Genomic DNA, 18,876 nt, shown 5'->3' with positions numbered 1-18,876 from the left:
ATTTTAGCGGGGTTTTTTAAGGGTAATTTTAAGGGTAATTTTAATGATTGGCCTTCTTAAATATTTTCTTTTAATTCGGTTTTTAATATAGATATTATTGTATTATTGTATTGTGGTTTTTATGAGGCTGTTAGCCGCCCTGAGTCCTATGAGGAGAAGGGCGGGGTACAAATTAAATTATTATTATTATTATTATTAACTCCAGAGTTCCCCAGTCAGTTGAAGTTCACCCATCTTAAAGTTGCCAAGGTTGAGAGATACTGACATAGAGGATAACCATCATTCAGATTTCATAATGAGAAGACAGGAAAATGCCATCCTCCTAAAGCAGTGGTGGCGAACCTATGGCACATGTGCCAGAGGCGGCACTCAGAGCCCTCTCTGTGGGCATGCGCGCCTTGCTCCAGCCCTGCGTCCCTCCATGGCCTCCTCCTCACCAGCAGCCCCCCCAGAGGAGAGTCACTCCTGGGAACGGGCCGCATGGAGCAGTGCAGCCAAGGACATGGCAGCCGGGCAGCAGGGACAAAACTCCCGTCACTCCCTGTGGGGCACGGGCGGGGTGTGTATGGCAGCCATGGCACTGCAGGGCCACGTGGGCGATCTGTGGCGGGCCGTGGAGGCGGTGGGTGGCCCTGTGGTGGGGTGGGGTGGGGGTGGGGCAGGGCAAGCGGAGGGTGGAGCGGGGGCAGAGCGGGCATGGCAGGGGGTGGAGCGGGGCTGGGCCGGGGCGGGTTTGGGGCACTCCATCTCTAAAAGGTTCGCCATCACTGTCCTAAAGAAATAAAACTAAACAACCCTGTGACCCATTGGGTCATCCTTTGAGAGAAAGGTGAATATTTGTAGGGGGAAACAAACTTCATAATAAGTTAACTAATATTAACTTACTTAAACAAATAAACAGGAAGACCACAGTTGGGCAAAAAAGCGGTGGGAGCAGGAGCAACCTCTGACTCCTGCCATCTTCCCCATTTACTTTGCTTGGGGAATGGTAGAGAGAGTCAGGAATCACAACTGGGAGACCACAGGGACGCTGCAACAGCCACAAGTGTGCAATTCAAACTGGACTGAACATTGTGGAAATTGCAATTCTGCAGAAGTACCGAGTCCTGGATTTTTGTGCATTCTTTAAGTTAGCAAGTTTTAGGTACTCAGTTCAAAAATTGTGGTAGTATAATGTCTCATTTGGGTTAACTGGAGGGTACAAGCAGACAAACATAATGAAAGTACATAGTAGTATATAGATGCTTGAGAAACTCATAATATATGTTATCCTGTGTTAGATATATGATTCTACCCATCTGTACATCAATTTATGCCTTTGTCTCCTTCTATATGGGCCCTCCTTAAGAAAGTTCACTCTATCAATTAGCCCATGTTGCTCACTTCATTGCTGTTTCTCTTATTCTATCAGGTTCCCTTCCAGAAAGACTGTGGTGAGGATGGAATTTGTGTTTCTGATCTTTCCGTATCTTTTAACTTCTCAGGGTGAGTAAGGTGTGGTGTCCATGGTTTTTTAATTCTGTCCTTCGCTGGTCCAAACTTGGATCCCACGGAAAGACATTATGTGGTGCAAGAGCCAAAAGATACACAATCAGAATAGATCTGGAAGGGATCTTGGAGATCTTCTAGTCCAACTCCCTGCTCAAGCAGGAGACCCTATACCAGTGGTGGCGAACCTATGGCACGGGTGCCAGAGGCGGCACTCAAAGCCCCCTCTGTGGGCACCCATGCTGTTGCCCCAGCCTTGCCTCCCCCCGTGACCCCCTCCTCTCCAGCAGCCCCCCTGAAGGAGAGTCACCCCCGAGTGTGGCCCACACGGAGCAGCGCGGCCAAGGACATGGCAGCCAGGCAGCGTAGACACTCTGCCCTCACACCCCATCATGCAGTTGATGCTGCAGGGCGCGGGTAGAGGGTGTGGCCGCCATAGCGCTGCTGGGCTGCCTGAGCAATCTGCGGTGGGCCGTGGAGGCAGTGAGTGGTCCTGTGGGCAGGCGGGGCGGGGTATGAGGGGGCAGAGTGGGGACGGGGCAGAAGGCTGGAGCGGGGCCGGGGCCAGTTTTTGGGCACTCGGTCTCTAAAAGGTTCGCCATCACTGCCCTATACCTTATACACCTCAGCCATCCACTTGGAAGTGCTACCTCTGATTGGTAGGAAGCTGTGCGCAAGCTGAGAGACAGATCCAAGATTATTGTGAAATCATACATAAAATACCAGAGCCTGTGAATGTTGTTTCTTCCACAATCCTCTTTATATAATGGGTCTGAAATGCATCGCTTGGATTGTGTCCTGTATCTGTTTCTATCAGTCCTTTTGTGCTGGAGATGGGCAATCTAGTGGTTTGCAATCAAGGCCAGCCCATCAAATGCCCATTTTAATTGCTTTTGTGCTCTGCTAACATTGGCCATTGGATAGAAGAGGTTACATTCATTTTCTTGTAATTCATGTAGTAGATTTAGCGACAATTTCTACATTATGGATGTTGGGAAGTGGAGACAGACAGAAAGTCACCTTGGCACTGAGGAAATATTTTCCATTGTTATATTTCAGATCTAAAGGACTGAAGCTGAGTCCAAATTTCATACTAAACCTAACAGTGGAACTAAAAAATCTGGGAGAATTGGCATATGAGCCGGTTATTTCCTTTTACTATTCTTCTGTTTTGTCCTTCCAGGGAGCTTCAGTTCTTCAGGTGAGTTTGATGAATTTGGGGGGGGGGGATATAGTGGGGAGGAAAAGAATGGGGGGGGGATTAAGGTGGCAATGCTGGACGTTTGTAGATCAGAATTCGGGTGTCACCAGTAGGGTCACCTGGCAGCTATGATCTTGCAGAGTTGGTTGATCTAGAAAAAGATCAGCCACTGTACAGTCAGCATAGAACAGTGGTGGCAAACCTACGGCACGGGTGCCAGAGGCGGCACTCAGAGCCCTCTCTGTGGGCACGCGTACCATCATACCATTCCTAGGCCTTCAGCTGGGTTTTATAAAACCTTTTCGCTTTAGGCCTCCGCCGCTGTGTGCAAAAAAAAAAAAAAAGGTTCAATCAGTCAATTTCAACTTCTCGCGGGAAAAAAAAGATCTTGCAAAGTTGGAATTGATTGATTGAACTTTTTAGTCCCACCCAGTCTGCCGTTACCACTGCAGCCACGCTCACCCAATGGGCCATGCCCACCCAATGGGCCACGCCCACCCAATGGGCCACACCCACCCAGCACTCGACGATGCATAAGTGGGTTTTGGGTTGCATTTTGGGCACTCAGTCTCTAAAAGGTTCGCTATCACTGGCATAGAACATCAGCTAGCAGGAGAAAATATACAGCTGCTGTATATAAACAGGGAGAAAACCCCACACTCGCCAGCACTGATGACATTACCTAGCTGGGTAATGAAATGTCTGAAAGCAAACAACCAAGCTCAGAGAGCACCAAGGATGCTCCATGATCTAGAAAAAGACAAGCAGCCTCAAACCAGCTTAAAACGTACATAGATGGGAGAATATTAGGAAACCCCGGGGATCTGATTCAGACAGAAATCTAGAAAAATTCCCCTCCGAAGATGACAATGGCAAGCTCCCCACATAGCAGTCTGTTGCAAAGCAATCTGAAGCTAACAGAAGTCTAAGCAACCAATCTATGCAGCAATATATTAATTTCCCCTTAATTATCGGGAAAAAGAAAGGCCAACCAAAAGAAAATTACTTTTGCCAGCAAACAAATAACAGGGATTGGATTAGCTGGATCTAATGAGTTGGGTAGAGAGTTAACGGAATAACAGAATAACAGAATTGGAAGGGACTTGGAGGTCTTCTAGTCCAGAGGTCACCAACCTTTCTCGGTTGGCAAACCCAGAGGGAAAGGGAGGGGGAAGCATTTTTACATGCGGGTGCGTGTGCACGGGGCCGCGATGCAAAAAGGGCGGGGCTAGCACCCGCTTGACACTCACTAGCCCTGCCCCATTCTTGTGCAGCGCAATGCTCTGTTTCCACGCCCCGCGGCACAGTGGCACCTGTTTTTGCACCCCACAGTGCAGCAGCAGCCCGTTTTCGTGCCCCGAGGCGCAGCAGCATCCCGTTTTTGCACCTCACGGTGTGGTGGCATCCTGTTTTCATGGCCCAAGGCATGATGGTAGTCGGTTTTTGCACCCCGTGGCGCAGCGATGTTCCGTTTTCATGCTCTGCAGTGTGGTGGCATCCCGTTTTCCTGCCCTGAGGAATGGTGGTGTCCCATTTTCGCGCCCCAAAGTACGGTGGTGGTCCGTTCTCATGCCTCGAGGTGTGGCGGTGGCCCGTTTGCATGCCCCATGGTTGCAGCACTAGGGCGAGTGGGTGTGTGTGCGTGCACATGTACGCGCACTGGCCAGCCTGTCCCATGGTCCGGTAGCCAGTAGGCCATGGCCCACTATCGAGTCACGGCCCACAGGTTGGGGACCCCTGTTCTAGTTCAACCCCCTATTCAAGCAGGAAACCATATACCATTTCAGACAAATGGTTGTCCAATCTCTTTTTAAAAACCACCAGTGTGGAGCACCCACAACTTCAAGTCGCTCTCACTGTCAGGAAGTTTCTCCTTAGTTCTAGGTTGCTTCTCTCCTTGATTAGTTTCCATCCGTTGCTTCTTGTCCTGCCTTCAGACACTTTGGAGAATATCTTCCCTGAGATATTGGAAGACTACTATCATGTCACCCCTAAGTCCTTCTCTTCATTAAACTAGACATACCCAATTCCAGCAACCGTTCCTTATATGTTTTAGTTCCATAGCTTGGAACTATTCCCGAAGAAGGTCTTTGCTTGCATTCCCATTAAATATGCTTTGACAAAGGTATAACGGAGACTAAGCATCTACTGAAATTCTGCAAAAGACAGCCAGCCTGGTTCTTGTATATCACTTTCCTTTATATTCTCTGGGCGTGATCTGATCTTTTTTTTTAAATCTCTCTCTGCTTCAAGTCGAATTGGCCCCTGTTCCTGGCTTGTCAGATGCACAGATCCCAAGGAAATGACACCGTGCGCCATAGCTCCTGCCGTTTCAGGCCGCCTGCTCTCAAGGGAGGCACTCGGGTAAGAAATGGGAAATGAAGTCAAGCACAGAAGCAAAGGACAGCCATGAGAACAAAAATACGTGAAAGCAAAATGTGAAAAATAAAATGTTCCTGTGCAGGATGCCAATGTAAGCGAGGCTAGCTATGTGTCCTGCTTCTGCATAATTACTGTGCAGAGAAGAAAGAGAATTCATCATTCTCTTGTTTTCAAAGAAAACCTTTCTACTCTGCACATTTATAAATGTAATCACGATGTGATGCAACCTTAAAAACCAGCAGGAGAAAAGCGGAAAAGGGATTGAGAGACAGAGCACAAATTACAATTTTCATGTATTTATTAAATGTATATGCCATCCATCTCACTGTCCAAAGTGGAATATAAATTTAGTATATATATAAATAAGCAAGTTCCATTCCTCGTTTCTCCCAATAATTGGTGGAAACAGAATCAACACCATAACGAAAACAGGCAAATTCGTAACATTTCTGCAAGCTGGGCCCTTTGAGTTCCCACCAATAATATAGGGTGGTGAGGTTTTGGAGGCAGTGGGAACCAGCATCCCAAGATACAGGTAGTTCTTGAGTTTACAACCATTTAGTGACTGTTTGAAGTTACAACGGCACTGAAAAAAGTGAATTAGGACCATTTGTTACATCTATGACCCTTGCAGTATCTCCATGGTCACATGATCAAAATTCAGATACTTGGCAACTGACTCGGTTGCAATGTTCTGGGATCATGTGATCCCTTTTTGTAACCTGACAAGCAAAGTCAACGGAAAAACCAGATTCATTTAACACCTGTATTACTAACTTAACAACTGCAGTGATTTATTTAACAATTGTGGCAAAAGTAAAATGGGGGCAAAACTCACTTAACAACTGTCTGACTTAGCAACGGAAATTTTGGGCTCAATTGTGCTCATAAGTGGAGGGCTACCTGTATTTGGGGGGCTGCTGGAGTTAGGGGGGGGAAGCTGTTTTAGCTGAAGGAAGGGCTGACGAAAGAACGTGGGGTTTAACAGGAAGAGACGTTCTTATGGGCTCTGCCCTCTCTGATGTTCTCTCTTGAAGGCCTTCCTCTGGGTTTCCTTCCGCTCCTCCAAAGGCGATACCTGGCCTGACAAATTTGTTTACTTCACCATCCGTGCACAAAGGTAAGGAACCCCACAAAGTGTCTGCCTCTCTCTGCAGTTTTTGAATTGCTTTTCCTAACTGCCTTCTCCTTTTTGGTCTCTTCCAGTCAGAATGAGAGCAACATGCAGAACAATGAGGCTACCGGCCGGCTACCTGTTTTGTACCCCATCAACGTCATAGTGAAAGAGTAATTCTGTGCCCTTTTTTGTGATTTCCTACCCTGAGAGCCCATTTCCCAGGAATAATCTTCGTTTGTAGTGAAAAAGTTGAAGTAGGAGCTGGAAAACTGGGATTCTAGCCTATTCTCAGCCACAGAAGCTCCCTGGTTGACTTTTGCCTAGTTCAGGGGTAGGCAACCTTGGCTCTTTTATGACTCGTAGACTTCAACTTGAAGTTGAAGTCCACAAGTCATAAAAGAGCCAAGGTTGTCTAACCCTGGTCTAGTTTGTCCTTCCCAGCTTAAGAACCAGGGTGGTGCTGGGCTATCAGCAGGGACTTCATATTATAGACAACCTTAGTGTGGCTTTGGCCTAGTCATGCTCTCTCAGCTCAGCCTACTTTACAGGGCTGTTGTTGAAGGAAGAAGTAGGACTTCCCCTTTTACGATCCAAATGAAGGCCTCTCCTTTCCCCTCTAGGCTTCAGTCCACTGCATATCTCAACTTCTCTACTGAGGACCCAGGGAAGAAAATACTTACACATAGCTATGAGGTAATGGACTTGTGTTTTTTTTTTCTGTTGCTAACTAAATCCATATCTTTCTTATCCAAATTGATTCCATCCATCTGCTCTGGTCTTCTTAAGCAGACCTGCTGAAAGTCCAACCTGCTCATGAGGTTTGAGAGACTTGGATGAAAAAGGAGGCCTTCATTGTGGTAGCCCCATATTATAGTAGTAACTGTGAGAGGGACCTCGGAGTCCTAGTGGACAATCACTTAAATATGAGCCAGCCGTGTGCTGCAGCTGCCAAAAAGGCCAACACAGTGCTAGGCTGCATTAACAGAGGGATAGAATCAAGATCACGTGAAGTATTAATACCACTTTACAATGCCTTGGTAAGGCCACACTTGGAATAGTGCATCCAGTTTTGGTCACCACGATGTAAAAAAGATGTTGAGACTCTAGAAAGAGTACAGAGAAGAGCAACAAAGATGATTAGGGGACTGGAGGCTAANAACTAAGGAGAAACTTCCTGACAGTTAGAACAATTAACCAGTGGAACAACCTGCCTCCAGAAGTGGTGAATGCTCCAACACTGGAAGTTTTTAAGAAGAGACTGGACAGCCATTTGTCTGAAATGGTATAGGGTTTCCTTCCTGAGCAGGGGGTTGGACTAGATGACCTCCAAGGTCCCTTCCAACTTTATTATTATTACTATGGAATAGGCTTCAAACAAGCGATGCCCTCACATTGTAGAAGAGTGTTAAAACTTCCTAGTTTAGTGCATTTAGCTCCATTTGATTGTGGGCATCCATCTGTATAAGTCGAAGTAGTCCTTGACTTATGACAATTGGTTTAGCGACCACTGAAGTTACTACTGATCCAAAAAGGGAGAACTTAAGATCTGGATCCGAAGTTCTAATGGTCAACCACCTCCCAGGTCCTGTGACCTCAATTCAGGTGTTTAGCAATACAGCTGCATCAATGGTGGCTTGCCGTGTCCTGCGGTCACATGGCCACATTTTACAATGGTTTTGCCGAAAAGTGGCATTTTTTTTCTGGTTTTTGGCAAACCTGTGCCATAGCGAGCAATGGATTTGCTTAACGACTGTAGCAATCCCTTGATCATGGCATTCATTTTACAACCACTATGTTTGCTTAAGGACTGCTGAAAAAAAAAGGTTGAAAAATCAGGTAAATTATGTGACTGACCTCTTTTATGAACCATTATGAATTACAACCATAATACAGGAAATCCTCAACTTACGACCACAATTGAACCCAAAATTCATTTGTCAATTGAGTTTTGCCCCATTTTTACCACTTTTTTTGCCACAGTTCTTAAGTGAATCACTGCAGTTGTTAAATTAGTAACAGGGTTCTTAAGTGAATCTGGTTTCCCCATGGACTTTGCTTGTCAGAAGGTTGCAAAAGGGGATCATAGGGACATTACAACCGTCATAAATGTGAGTCAATTTTCCAGCATCCGAATTTAAATCACTTGACCATGGGGATGCTACAACGGTCATAAGTGTGAAAAATAGTCATAACTCACTTTTTTCAGTGTCGTCATAACTTTAAACAATCACTAAATGAACTGTTGTAAGTTGAGGACTATCTGTAGGCAGTTTCCATTATGGTCATAACTCGAGTATTACCTGAATCTATTTCCATATTTTTATATTGTTTTGTGATCTTATTTTCCACCATGTTTCTACTTTATTGTTCATCACCCAAAATTATGTGATTAGAGTGACTCACAAATAACATTTAAACAAAGGCATAAATAAATCTGCTTTTACTCAATCTGTCCACCATTCCAGCTATCCATCTTTCTTTGCATACATACCTACAATTAACAGTCTCTCTATGGGTCTTTATGAGAGAGGTCTCTCTCTATTTTTTTGGTAGACAGAGAATTTCTCTTTCTGTGGGAAAAAAGGTGATTGAAAAAAAAACTGGTGGGGGCGGGGGGAAATGAAGAGATCACCCAAGTGTATTGAAATCTACCGGGAGTAACAGAACAATCTGCTCACTTTGCTATTTTCAGTTGCAAATGGTTTGGTGCCAGCACTTGATAAGTTCATTCTGCCAACATCTGCTTCCATACCTGATTCCATGTCTTCCCAATTTATTCAATTTCCCTTTTTTTCTTCTGGCAGGTGAGGAATTTCGACTCAAACTCCACTGCAGTCAATGTGACTTTTGAGCTGCCTTTGATGACAAAACAGGGGTTCTTTTGGAATATAACACCATCCTACAGCAATGTGGTAAGAAGAAGATTGCTGGTTGAGTAGAGAACATCTGGATAATGTTTGTCAGGAGGAAGACTAGAAACCTGGAGGAAAGATTTAGTATTGGAAGGGTACAGATAGTCCTCAAATTTTGAAGGATCACTAAACAAATGGCTGCTAGGGACCGTTCAAAATTACAATGGCCCTGAAAAAAGTGAATTACGACCAGTCCTCACACTTACAACCGTTGCAGCTCCTCACAGCTAGGTGATTAAAATTCGCCCCCCTTGGCATTTGATAGTTACTTAGAGTGTTTGCAGTGTCCTGGGTCACATGATCACCATTTGCAACCTTCCCAGCTGGCTTCTGATGAGCAAAGTCAATAAGGGAAGCCGGATTTGCTGAATGGCTACGTGATTCACTTAACAACCGTGGCAGAAAACAGTGTAAAATCTTAAAAATCACCTTGCTTAGTGGTGGAAATTCTAGTTCCAACTGTGGTTGTAAGTCAAGGGCTATTGACAGGGAGATTCAAGTCCATGTGGACCAAACTTCAAATTTTCAAAAGCCCACGCTTGCAGAAATACTCTGGAGGGGTTTTGCAAATGGGTAGGAAGCCCAGTTGGGACAGAACAAGGGATTGTTTGTTGTGGGAGGGACAGAAGACAGGCCTGATTGAATCATAAACATTGGTAACTGTCACAGTCCTCGACTTACAGCAGTTCATTTAGTGACCATTCGAAGTTACAGCAGCACTGAAAAAAGTGACTTAGGACCAGTTTTCACACTTACGACTGTAGCAGGCATTCCCATGGTCAAGGGATCGAAATTCAGATGCTTGTCAACTGACTCATATTTATGACGGTCGCAGTGTCTCAGGGTGATGTGATCACCTCTGGCACCCTTCTGACAAGCAAAGTCAATGGGGAAGCCAGATTCACTTAACAACCGTGTTACCAACTTAACAACTGCAGTGATTCACTTAGCAACTGTGGCAAGAAAGTTTCTAACATGGGGGAAAACTCATTTAGCAAATGTCTCACTTAGCAACAGAAATGTTGGGCTCAGTTGTGGTTGCAAGTCACAAGTTTCTGTTGCTAAGTGAGACATTTGTTAAATGGGTTTTGCCCTGTTTTACAATCTTTCTTGTCACAGTTCTTAAGCGAATCACTGCAGTTGTTAAGTTGGTAACAGGGTTGTTAAGTGAATCTGGCTCCCCCATTGACTTTGCTTGTCAGAAGGTCGCAAAACCGGATCACATCACCCTGGGACACTGCAACCGTCATAAATATGAGCCAGTTGACAAGTGTCTGAATTTTGATCACTTGACCATGGGGGTGCTGCAACGGTCATAAGGACTACCTGTATCCAGAAAGAATTGTGATGAATGTCATAAGTTAGGGTTATTGTCAAAAAGATAATGGGCTTATATATACATTTTTGGAAATAACAAACTGTAGCACACATTTATTAGTTAAATCAGTTAAGGCAGAGTCTGTCTTTTGAACCCATTTTTCCCAGCATGCAAGAAAGAAGGGCTAATCATAGAGCTATTTATTGCTTTTCCAGATAAGATTGACCTTGAAATGTCCATTAACTTGTTCACATTAATGTTTTGGGATACTCCTGTTTCTTTCATAGCATCACTTGGTGCATTTTCTTGTAAGTTCCACTTGTGCAAAATTACTTTTCTTTTTTTTCCTAGAAAAATCACTTCTCCTGCACACCGTTGTTTACGCTCAGAACAGGAATCAACAGGAAGAATGTCACAAAACCCATCAAGGTAAAAATCTGGTACGGGTAGTCCTTGACGTACGACAACAATTCGCACCAGAATTTCCGTGGCAAAACAAGGTGTTTTTTTAAGCAAGTCAGGTCCAATTCTGCGACCCTTTTTGCCATGGTTGTTAAGTGAATTGCTGCAGTTGTTAAGTTGTTAAGTGAATCCAGCTTCCCTCATTGACTTGCTTGTTGGAAGCCAGCTGGTAAGGTTGCTAATGTCAACCAAATGAATCCAGGACATCTCAACCGTTATAAATACGTGTTGGTTGGTTGCCAGGCAGCCAAATTTTGATCACATGTCTGTAGGCATGCTGCGATTGTCATAAGTGGGAGGACTCATTGTAAGTCACCTTTTTCAGTGCTGCATTAACTTTGAACGGTTTCTAAACGAATGGTTGTAAGTCAAGGATTGCACCTTCCTTTGGGTTGATACCTTTTTATAAGAAGAAATTCCTCAACTGAAGCTGAGGGGTGTTTTTGTCTGAGATGGTGACAGCAAACAGCAACACCAATTCTCACGAATGAAGGCGAATATATACGTGTCCCAGGATAATGTCGCAGGATGCAATCTTGGTCAGTCACCAGAACTAGAGGTTCAATTTTCCGAGCATTCAGACTCGTGCTGGAGCCCAAACTCAGGGAACTTTTCTTTCACCAGAATGTGCGCTATGGGCTATTCTATGCATAGTATTTATGTGGTGGCTGGTTGTGTGTATGCAATTAACAAAGACATACAATCAATTTCACAGCTACTAAGATTGTTGGATGAGCAGGGACAAAAATAGCCAGGGAAATTATTGAAGCCTGGGAAATGGGTCCCTTGTCAGTCAACAGGAGTGCTGATTTACCACCAACTTATCAGGTCCTCAGGAGCCAAAGCGTCATACAACCAGGCACCACATAAATACTACGTGTAGAATAGCACAAAGCACACATTCTGATAGAAGTTCCCTGAGGCAGGCCTCCATCATGAGTCTCAAAGCTCAGAAGACTAAACCTCTGGTCCGGTGACTGACCCAGATTGGACCCTGCAATACAAATTCTCTTTTCTTATCTTCTTTTGACAGAGAGGCTGTCAGGGGGCTGTTGCTTGCCCCAAAGTTTACTGCTTTATCAACAGTCTTGCTGAGGGAGAATGGATCAGATTCAATTTTTCTGGAGATTTTTACAGAGAAGACAAATCTCTCAAAGTAAGTGGTACCTCTATCAGATAATAGGACTATTACATTATTCTGTTTGGAAGGTATATTTCTACTAAATACCTTGGGCAAAGAAAGCATTGTATAGAATTTCCTATTCATTGTTGATTCCTATAAGGGAAACGCTTATGACAGCTGCCTTAGATGTTTGATTTGAGATTCATGTGTGGAAAATAAGAAAAATGATTGGTGAGCTACGCAAAAGGGAATGAAGAAAGAAATTTAAAAATATAAAATCATAGGCTGGAAGGGACCTTGGAGGTCTTCTAGTCCAACCTGGTTATTACTGTAGATTGGTTATTAGGAAATAACGGAGGGGCGGGGAGGCTTCCAGGGAAAGATTGCTCAAACCTAAGCCAGACGCTCTAAACATGCTCAGGAGTGCCCCTGTCTCACCTCTAAGACCAAATTATATAGACCTCTTTCATTGATCTTTCACTGACCAAATTATATTGATCTCTTTCATTTGCTTATCACTTCTAAAGCTGAAGTACGAAATATTCCACGTTGGCAGCGAGGCGTCCATAAGAGTGGATGAGACCAGATTTTTCCTGAACGAACAAGAGGGTTTTCATTTCAGCCAGGTAATTCAGCCAGGATTGGTTGACTAAAGAGTTAGTGGTTGAGCGGTGGAAATGCAAGGAAGGAGTCATAGATTCAGAGGAATGGAAGGAGGTCTGTCCAATCTTTTCTTGAAGAGTGGTGCACTCCATGAAGCAAGCTGTTCCATTGATTAATTGTTCTTACTGTCAGGAAGTTTCTCCTTAGTTCCAGATTGCATCTCTCTTTGATGAGCTTCCACCCATTGCTTCTGCCTTGCCCTCAGGTTATTTGGAGAGCTCTTTTAGTTAGTCCATGCTGCAAATGAGTCATGGAATCTGATAGCATCTTCAAGACTAACCAACTTTCTTAGGGCAAAACCTTTCCTAAACATCAGATGCACAGAAAGGATTTGTTCTTATAGACTTGAAACACAGGGAACGCAAGAGAAGGGAGAGCAATGGGGAAGAACCAGGTGGGAAGCGAATGGATTTGGCTTCCCACCATCGTATCTGCTCTGTCGTGATGAGTGGATCTTTATCGAAAGGAAGTGAAATGCCTGCTAGTAAAAAAACGTGCATCTGCCATCTTTGTAATGTGGAAGTGAGCGTTGGGTTTGTCAGGAGAAATGCAATAATAAGCTGAACTTGGGAGAATGAAGAAAGAGAGTCAAGAATGAGTGGGAACTGAATGAAGGTGGACTGAATGCAACACAAGTGACTGGTACAAAAGTATGCTGAGATAGTTCTGTCCTGGAGAGAGAATGAATGGTGAATAGTATCGTTCAAACTCAATTCATCCATTTTTCATTTTCTTACCTCATATCTTTTATTTGCCTACCAACAGAAGAGACTATTTGTAGATCAGGGTTGAACTGTGAAGTCCTTGGCTATTTTTTTCTTGAATGTTTCATTACTGAACTAGGTAATATTAACATTGCTAGAAGAATCCAATTCCCTTCTAGCACTGATGACGTTACCTAGATGGGTAATACAATGTCTACAAGAAAACAACCAAGTTCAGAGAGCACCCAGCAATTCCTTTGCCTACAGTTCTTCCTCTTTTTTTTGGCACATTGCATAAAGATGCTTACGCCAAAGAGGAATAACAAAATGAGTGTTCAGCAAAGGCTAATTTCTCCGAGTCTCTTATGCTATCTTTTGGGCAGTTTTGCAGTTGACTCTAGCAAGCAGGCTTCTGGGTAATTTCAATTCCTAAAATTGAAACAAATTGTAGGAACAGATTTCAGCTTCCTATTGCTTTTCTTTTTCAGATCTTCACACAAATTGAGTTAATTTCGCCGTTCAATCCTGTCCCCATCATCATTGGCAGCACCATTGGAGGCATTGTGCTTTTAGCCATTATAGTGGCTGTCTTGTATAAGGTTTGTGCTGGTTGTTTCGGCTGTTTGATGTGGGTCTTGCTAGGATCAGGGCTTATGGGACCTTATTCCCATCTCTCCTTTAAATCAACCTCAGAACCTAGATCTGTTTCAGTGGAGGCTGTCCGTCTATCTCAGGGGTCTTCAAACTTGGCCCTTTTATGACTTGTGGACTTCAATTCCCAGAATTCCTCAGCCAGGCTGGCTGAGGAATTCTGGGAGTTGAAGTCTACAAGCCATGAAGGGCCACGTTTGAAGTTCCCTGCTCTATCTGATTGCAAAGTAGGGCAGCTAAGTTTTTAGCAGGAACTTCAGATAGAAATAAAGTGTAAACATAGGCTGTGTTCCCCATACACTGTAAGTTACCACAGTATTATTAACCTCTGAAATATTTTTTGGCAATCCACATACTACATCAGAAAATCTCAGCCTCCTGTAGCTCAAAATATGATCTGGCAGGAAGAATCAATAAAGTATTTAAGACCTGTCCCTTAGTGTCCGTTTGAAATATAACGGGCTCTCCAAAAGCTACTTATGCCCTGAATTTTGAAGTTCTGATGTCACCCCTTCCACAATCATGTGACTGCATTTTGGGTGCTCAGCAACTGGCCCACATTTACAGCCATTTGCCAGGCCCTGTGGTCATGTGATCACAATTTACGATGGCTTAAAACAAGCCCATAGTGAACAATGGGTTCACTTAACAACCACCACAAAAAGGTTGTAATATTGGATCCAGTCATAGGGTGACCTACTTTACGACTGTCACAACTTCCCCCCTTAATTGCCAGGCTCAATTATGGTTGTAAATTGAGGACTACCTGTACAGTCATATACATTAGCAGAGTGTTTCTCAACCTTGGCAAAGTTAAGATACATGGACTTCAATTCCCAGAATTCCCCAGCCAACTTAACTTCATCTGTCCTACACACTTTAATTCTTAAGTTATCTCTGATCTGCTAGATCAGTGGCTGGCTGGGGAATTCTGGGAGTTGAAGCCCACATATCTTAAAATTCCCAAAGTTGAAAAACTCTGCATTAGCACATTTAAATTGTATGCCCTGGATCTTTTCAGAACCAAGGAAATCTGTTGGATAAAATAGATGCAACAGATTTCTTGTTAGGTACTCTTTGCAGCTACTTTTGTATTTTAGAAAAGAGATTAGAAGATCCTGTTGTTATTGATCCTATTATTTTAGTACTGTGGAGAGATGCATTGCAATTTCTCCATCTTAAATCTGTTTTTCTCTCTCTTCCCTACCCCCCCTCGCCTCTATCATCTCTCCAGTTTGGATTCTTTAAACGCAAGCGTGTACCCCAAATGGATGCAAATGCAGCTGGAGCAGCTGCTCCCAGTGACCAAGCTCCTGCAACTTCAGCTGCTTCCTAAGGGAGGAAGGGATTCTGGATCTGGATGCAACTTGGAAGCCAGGATTCCCGCTTTGTCTGGAACAGGAATAATACAGCCAGTCGAACAGGATCGAAAAACGGAGAGGCAGGACCTCTAGAATAGATTACTCGGAAACGAATGGAAGGGATGGGGAGGGATTGAGAGACGAGAGGGCTAGAAGCTAAGTAGAATTAACTAATTTAAAATTCAAATAAATTTATATATTAAAAAACAAAAGTATGGTGCCAGTTTTTTTGCCTATGAAAATGGTTTGAACAAATTGATACCACTGGGAAAATGACCCACCAGAGAGTCATCCAGGAATGCTCCCACTCTGATGGGGAATACTTCTGCAGGAATTCAAAACATGCTGCTTATGGCATAGTAGCACTGCAGAAGAGCAGTCCAGCTGTCTCTTTCTTGGGTGCCTGCAAGTGCCTGACTCCAAGATAAGATTTTAGATTTCAGATCGTTAAATTCCTATGCACTGCCCATCCCTCTGGTTGACTTGATGGCAAAGAGAAGAATTTTGCCATAGTCATTTCTGAGTGACTGTCTCTTTTTTCTTTCTTATGAAATTGCTCTGTGTTCCCCATTTACAGTCCAACAGTGGCTACGCTTGCCTAATGTAGCATGTTTACACATACTGTACTAGCTTTGCACAACACAATAATTTAGCTGTGGTTTGCTATGTTGATTCAATTTCCAGGATTTATACAACTTAGTGTATCATAAACCAGGGCTTTTCAACCTTTTCACCCATTGTACCATTTTTAGGATATGGCAATATCCGAGTACCACCAGTCGCCTAGCAAGGTGTCAAAAACTTGATGACCCCCCCCCCAAAAAAAGGAAAAAACTGATGAAGTACAGGTAGTCCTCGACTTACAACAGTTCACTTAGTGACTGTTCGAAGTTACAATGGCACTGAAAAAAGTGCCCCCCAAGCCACAGCCGAGCAAGACGCCTGCCCGCCCGGCGGCGCTCTTCCTCCTGTTCGAGATTTTCATTGTTGTGAGCATTTCTGTTGAGGATTGGCAGTGGGGGTGGGGTGGGGGGTGTTTGGTTTTTATTCCCCCGGTCTGCTGGGTGGTTGCAGCAGGTTTTGGTCACTTCACATGACCCTGGGACACTGTGACCGTCATAAATATGAATCAGTTGCCAAGCATCTGAATGTAAATCACAAGACCATGGAGATGTTGCAACATTCCAGCTGATCAGCGATTCTTCTGGGCTCAGCAGAAGCGCCAGGATCAGCACCGAGCTCCAGCTGGAGCCTGGCGCTGATCCTGGTGCTTCTGCTGAGCCCTGACAGCCCTGCAGCTCCAGCCATCTCTCACTCAGGCTTGTGCGGTGCTGCCACCGGTTCAGTTCATCCCCCTCCCCGCTACCACTTTTCTAGGATGGTCACGTACCACCTGCCAGGTGCCAATGTACCACAGGTGGTCCCCATACCACTGGTTGAAAAGCCCTGTCAGAAACCACTCACACAGATGGGGTTTTCAGAGCCACTAGATCAGGGATAAGGTTGCCTACCCCTGCACTAGATAGTAGTGGCAGTTTGTGGTTCAATGTGTCATGTGGATGTAGTCAGGATACAGGTAGTGCTCACTTAATGAGCGGGTTGTTTTATAACTGTTTTGAGGTTATGACAGCCGCAGTACAGGTGCTTTATGGCCCTAAAGCACTCCTGGCCATTTAAATTGTCACACTGTTCCCCTCTCCACGGTCACATGACTACATATCGGATAGTCATCTTTATGACCGGTCATGGCATCCCATGGTCATGTGACTGTTTTGTGATGCTTTTTGCCAGTTTCCAGCAAAAACGCCCACTCAAGTGAATGGGTTCACTTAATGACTATGACATTCATTTAACAACTTTGGCGTTTGCTTAATAATCATGATAAAAGCCAGAAAGTTACTTCCAGTCACGTGGGTGCATCTATTTATGACTGCAATGATTTATGACCGTAATTCCAGCTTCAGTTGTGGTCGTTAGTCCAGGACTACCTGTAATCCACATAAGGACTGGGTGAGGCTTCATATTCCAAGGCAAGTGGGTGCTTTGGAGCACCTGCGTTTGTGAGGTAAATCTTCTGCACCTGCTCAATCCCCACCCGGGGCCTCTGTGCTTCCAAATATATCTCAAAAGGCCAGAACGTGGCATGTTGAGATCAGCAAAGGCTGACTTCTCCAGTTTAGCTGCTAGTCTCTCTACACACAATCTACAACCTACCCAGCTTGGCAAATCCTAACCAGACAAGAGCTGGAATTTGTTTTGAGAATTCAAAAGACCTTGGGTTTCAAACAGGCCAACCCACTTCTCTGCAGGGAGCCCTGGCTCTTTCCAAGTTTTTGTCTCTCTAGCCTGCCCAGGGCCCTGAAGTCAGCCACACTTCTGTATCTGGTAGCATCTAGAGAAGGCTGGTTTTTTAAAAGCAGAGTCCAGGCCTTGTTCTTCGCATAAGGGGACTTTCCTCTAAATGCTCTTCTCTCCATCTGGATTGAAATCAAAATAGCCCACACTTAATGGCTTTTTGCCTGATGGATAAGAGCAGCCTCCCTCCCTTTTTCCTTCCCCTGAGAGGCAGGGCTGAGGGGTTGAGAAAGAGATAATAGATAAGTGGCAAGAGTATTTAGAAACCTCTTGATCTTCTGTACCAATACATTTAAGAGCTGCTGTTTTGAAAATAAGGAAGTTAAAGTGAGTTTAACAGGACCTTCCCATAAGCTCACCGGGATATGATTCAATTTTCTGTTGACATCAAACCGCTACATTTAAGGTTTTCATAGAACGGTGTGGAAACCCATTTTTTTCCCCTTCTTGTGCACTAAATTAGGAAATCGTTCTTCAAGTACAGATTTTGAAAAATCCCTGGCCTTAATGAAACCCACTCCCTTGGTCCAAAGTTCTGATTTTGGAAATGCAAAGTCCCCCTCCCACTCTTCTCTAGCATCCCATGAGCCTTTGCAGGAAGGGAGGCCAAGCAAATGTCTTTCTCATTAGCTGGATGGGCAACAACTGTGGAAGGTATATTTTGCAAATTATATACGAGATGGTGTATCTTGATTTTTCAGTTCCTTTTTCATGGAGGGCAAAGTATGCAGAACAGATTGACCAGGCGTGGTTTAGAATCTCTTTAAAGTTGCATTTAATAATAACCTATTTAACTGACCCATTTTTATTATCCCATATTTAATTCAGAGGTTCAAGACACTACACATAGTCTTTGATTTATGATAACAATTTGGGACCAGAATTTTTGTTGCTAAGCAAAGAGGTTGTTAAGAGTTGTGTCTGGTTTTATGAATTTTTTTTTGCCCTGGATGTTAAGTGAACCACTGCAGTTATTAAGCAAATCACAAGGGCATGGAATATAATGTGGGATCCTGGTGATCTAACCCAGTATTTCTTAACCTTAGTTATTTAAAGATGTGTTGACTACAACTCTGAGAATGCTGGCTGGGGAATTTTGGGAATTGAAATGCACAAATCTTGAAGTGGCCAAGGCTGAG

At 44.1% G+C, this 18,876-nt stretch overlaps 1 protein-coding gene across 1 annotated transcript in view; it reads left to right on the top strand.

Moving 5' to 3' along the window:
* The window catches only part of LOC107282740 (integrin alpha-X-like), a 58,129-nt gene extending 42,586 nt beyond the window's left edge, over positions 1–15,543 (top strand). Inside the window, exons 19-30 of the mRNA XM_029283068.1 lie at positions 1,412–1,485; positions 2,548–2,689; positions 4,943–5,053; positions 6,109–6,191; positions 6,278–6,358; positions 6,809–6,881; positions 8,993–9,100; positions 10,770–10,847; positions 11,914–12,036; positions 12,531–12,629; positions 13,859–13,969; positions 15,256–15,543. Coding sequence (XP_029138901.1) covers positions 1,412–1,485; positions 2,548–2,689; positions 4,943–5,053; positions 6,109–6,191; positions 6,278–6,358; positions 6,809–6,881; positions 8,993–9,100; positions 10,770–10,847; positions 11,914–12,036; positions 12,531–12,629; positions 13,859–13,969; positions 15,256–15,357 — 1,185 coding nt within the window. The 3' untranslated portion in view covers positions 15,358–15,543. The remainder of the gene's footprint in view (positions 1–1,411; positions 1,486–2,547; positions 2,690–4,942; positions 5,054–6,108; positions 6,192–6,277; positions 6,359–6,808; positions 6,882–8,992; positions 9,101–10,769; positions 10,848–11,913; positions 12,037–12,530; positions 12,630–13,858; positions 13,970–15,255) is intronic.
* Positions 15,544–18,876: the final 3,333 nt, after the last annotated feature.

The sequence above is a fragment of the Protobothrops mucrosquamatus genome, unplaced genomic scaffold (assembly GCF_001527695.2).
Source record: "Protobothrops mucrosquamatus isolate PMUCROS unplaced genomic scaffold, P.Mucros_1.0 scaffold11, whole genome shotgun sequence".
Taxonomy (NCBI): domain Eukaryota; kingdom Metazoa; phylum Chordata; class Lepidosauria; order Squamata; family Viperidae; genus Protobothrops; species Protobothrops mucrosquamatus.
This window is presented reverse-complemented; position numbering and strand designations above follow the sequence as displayed.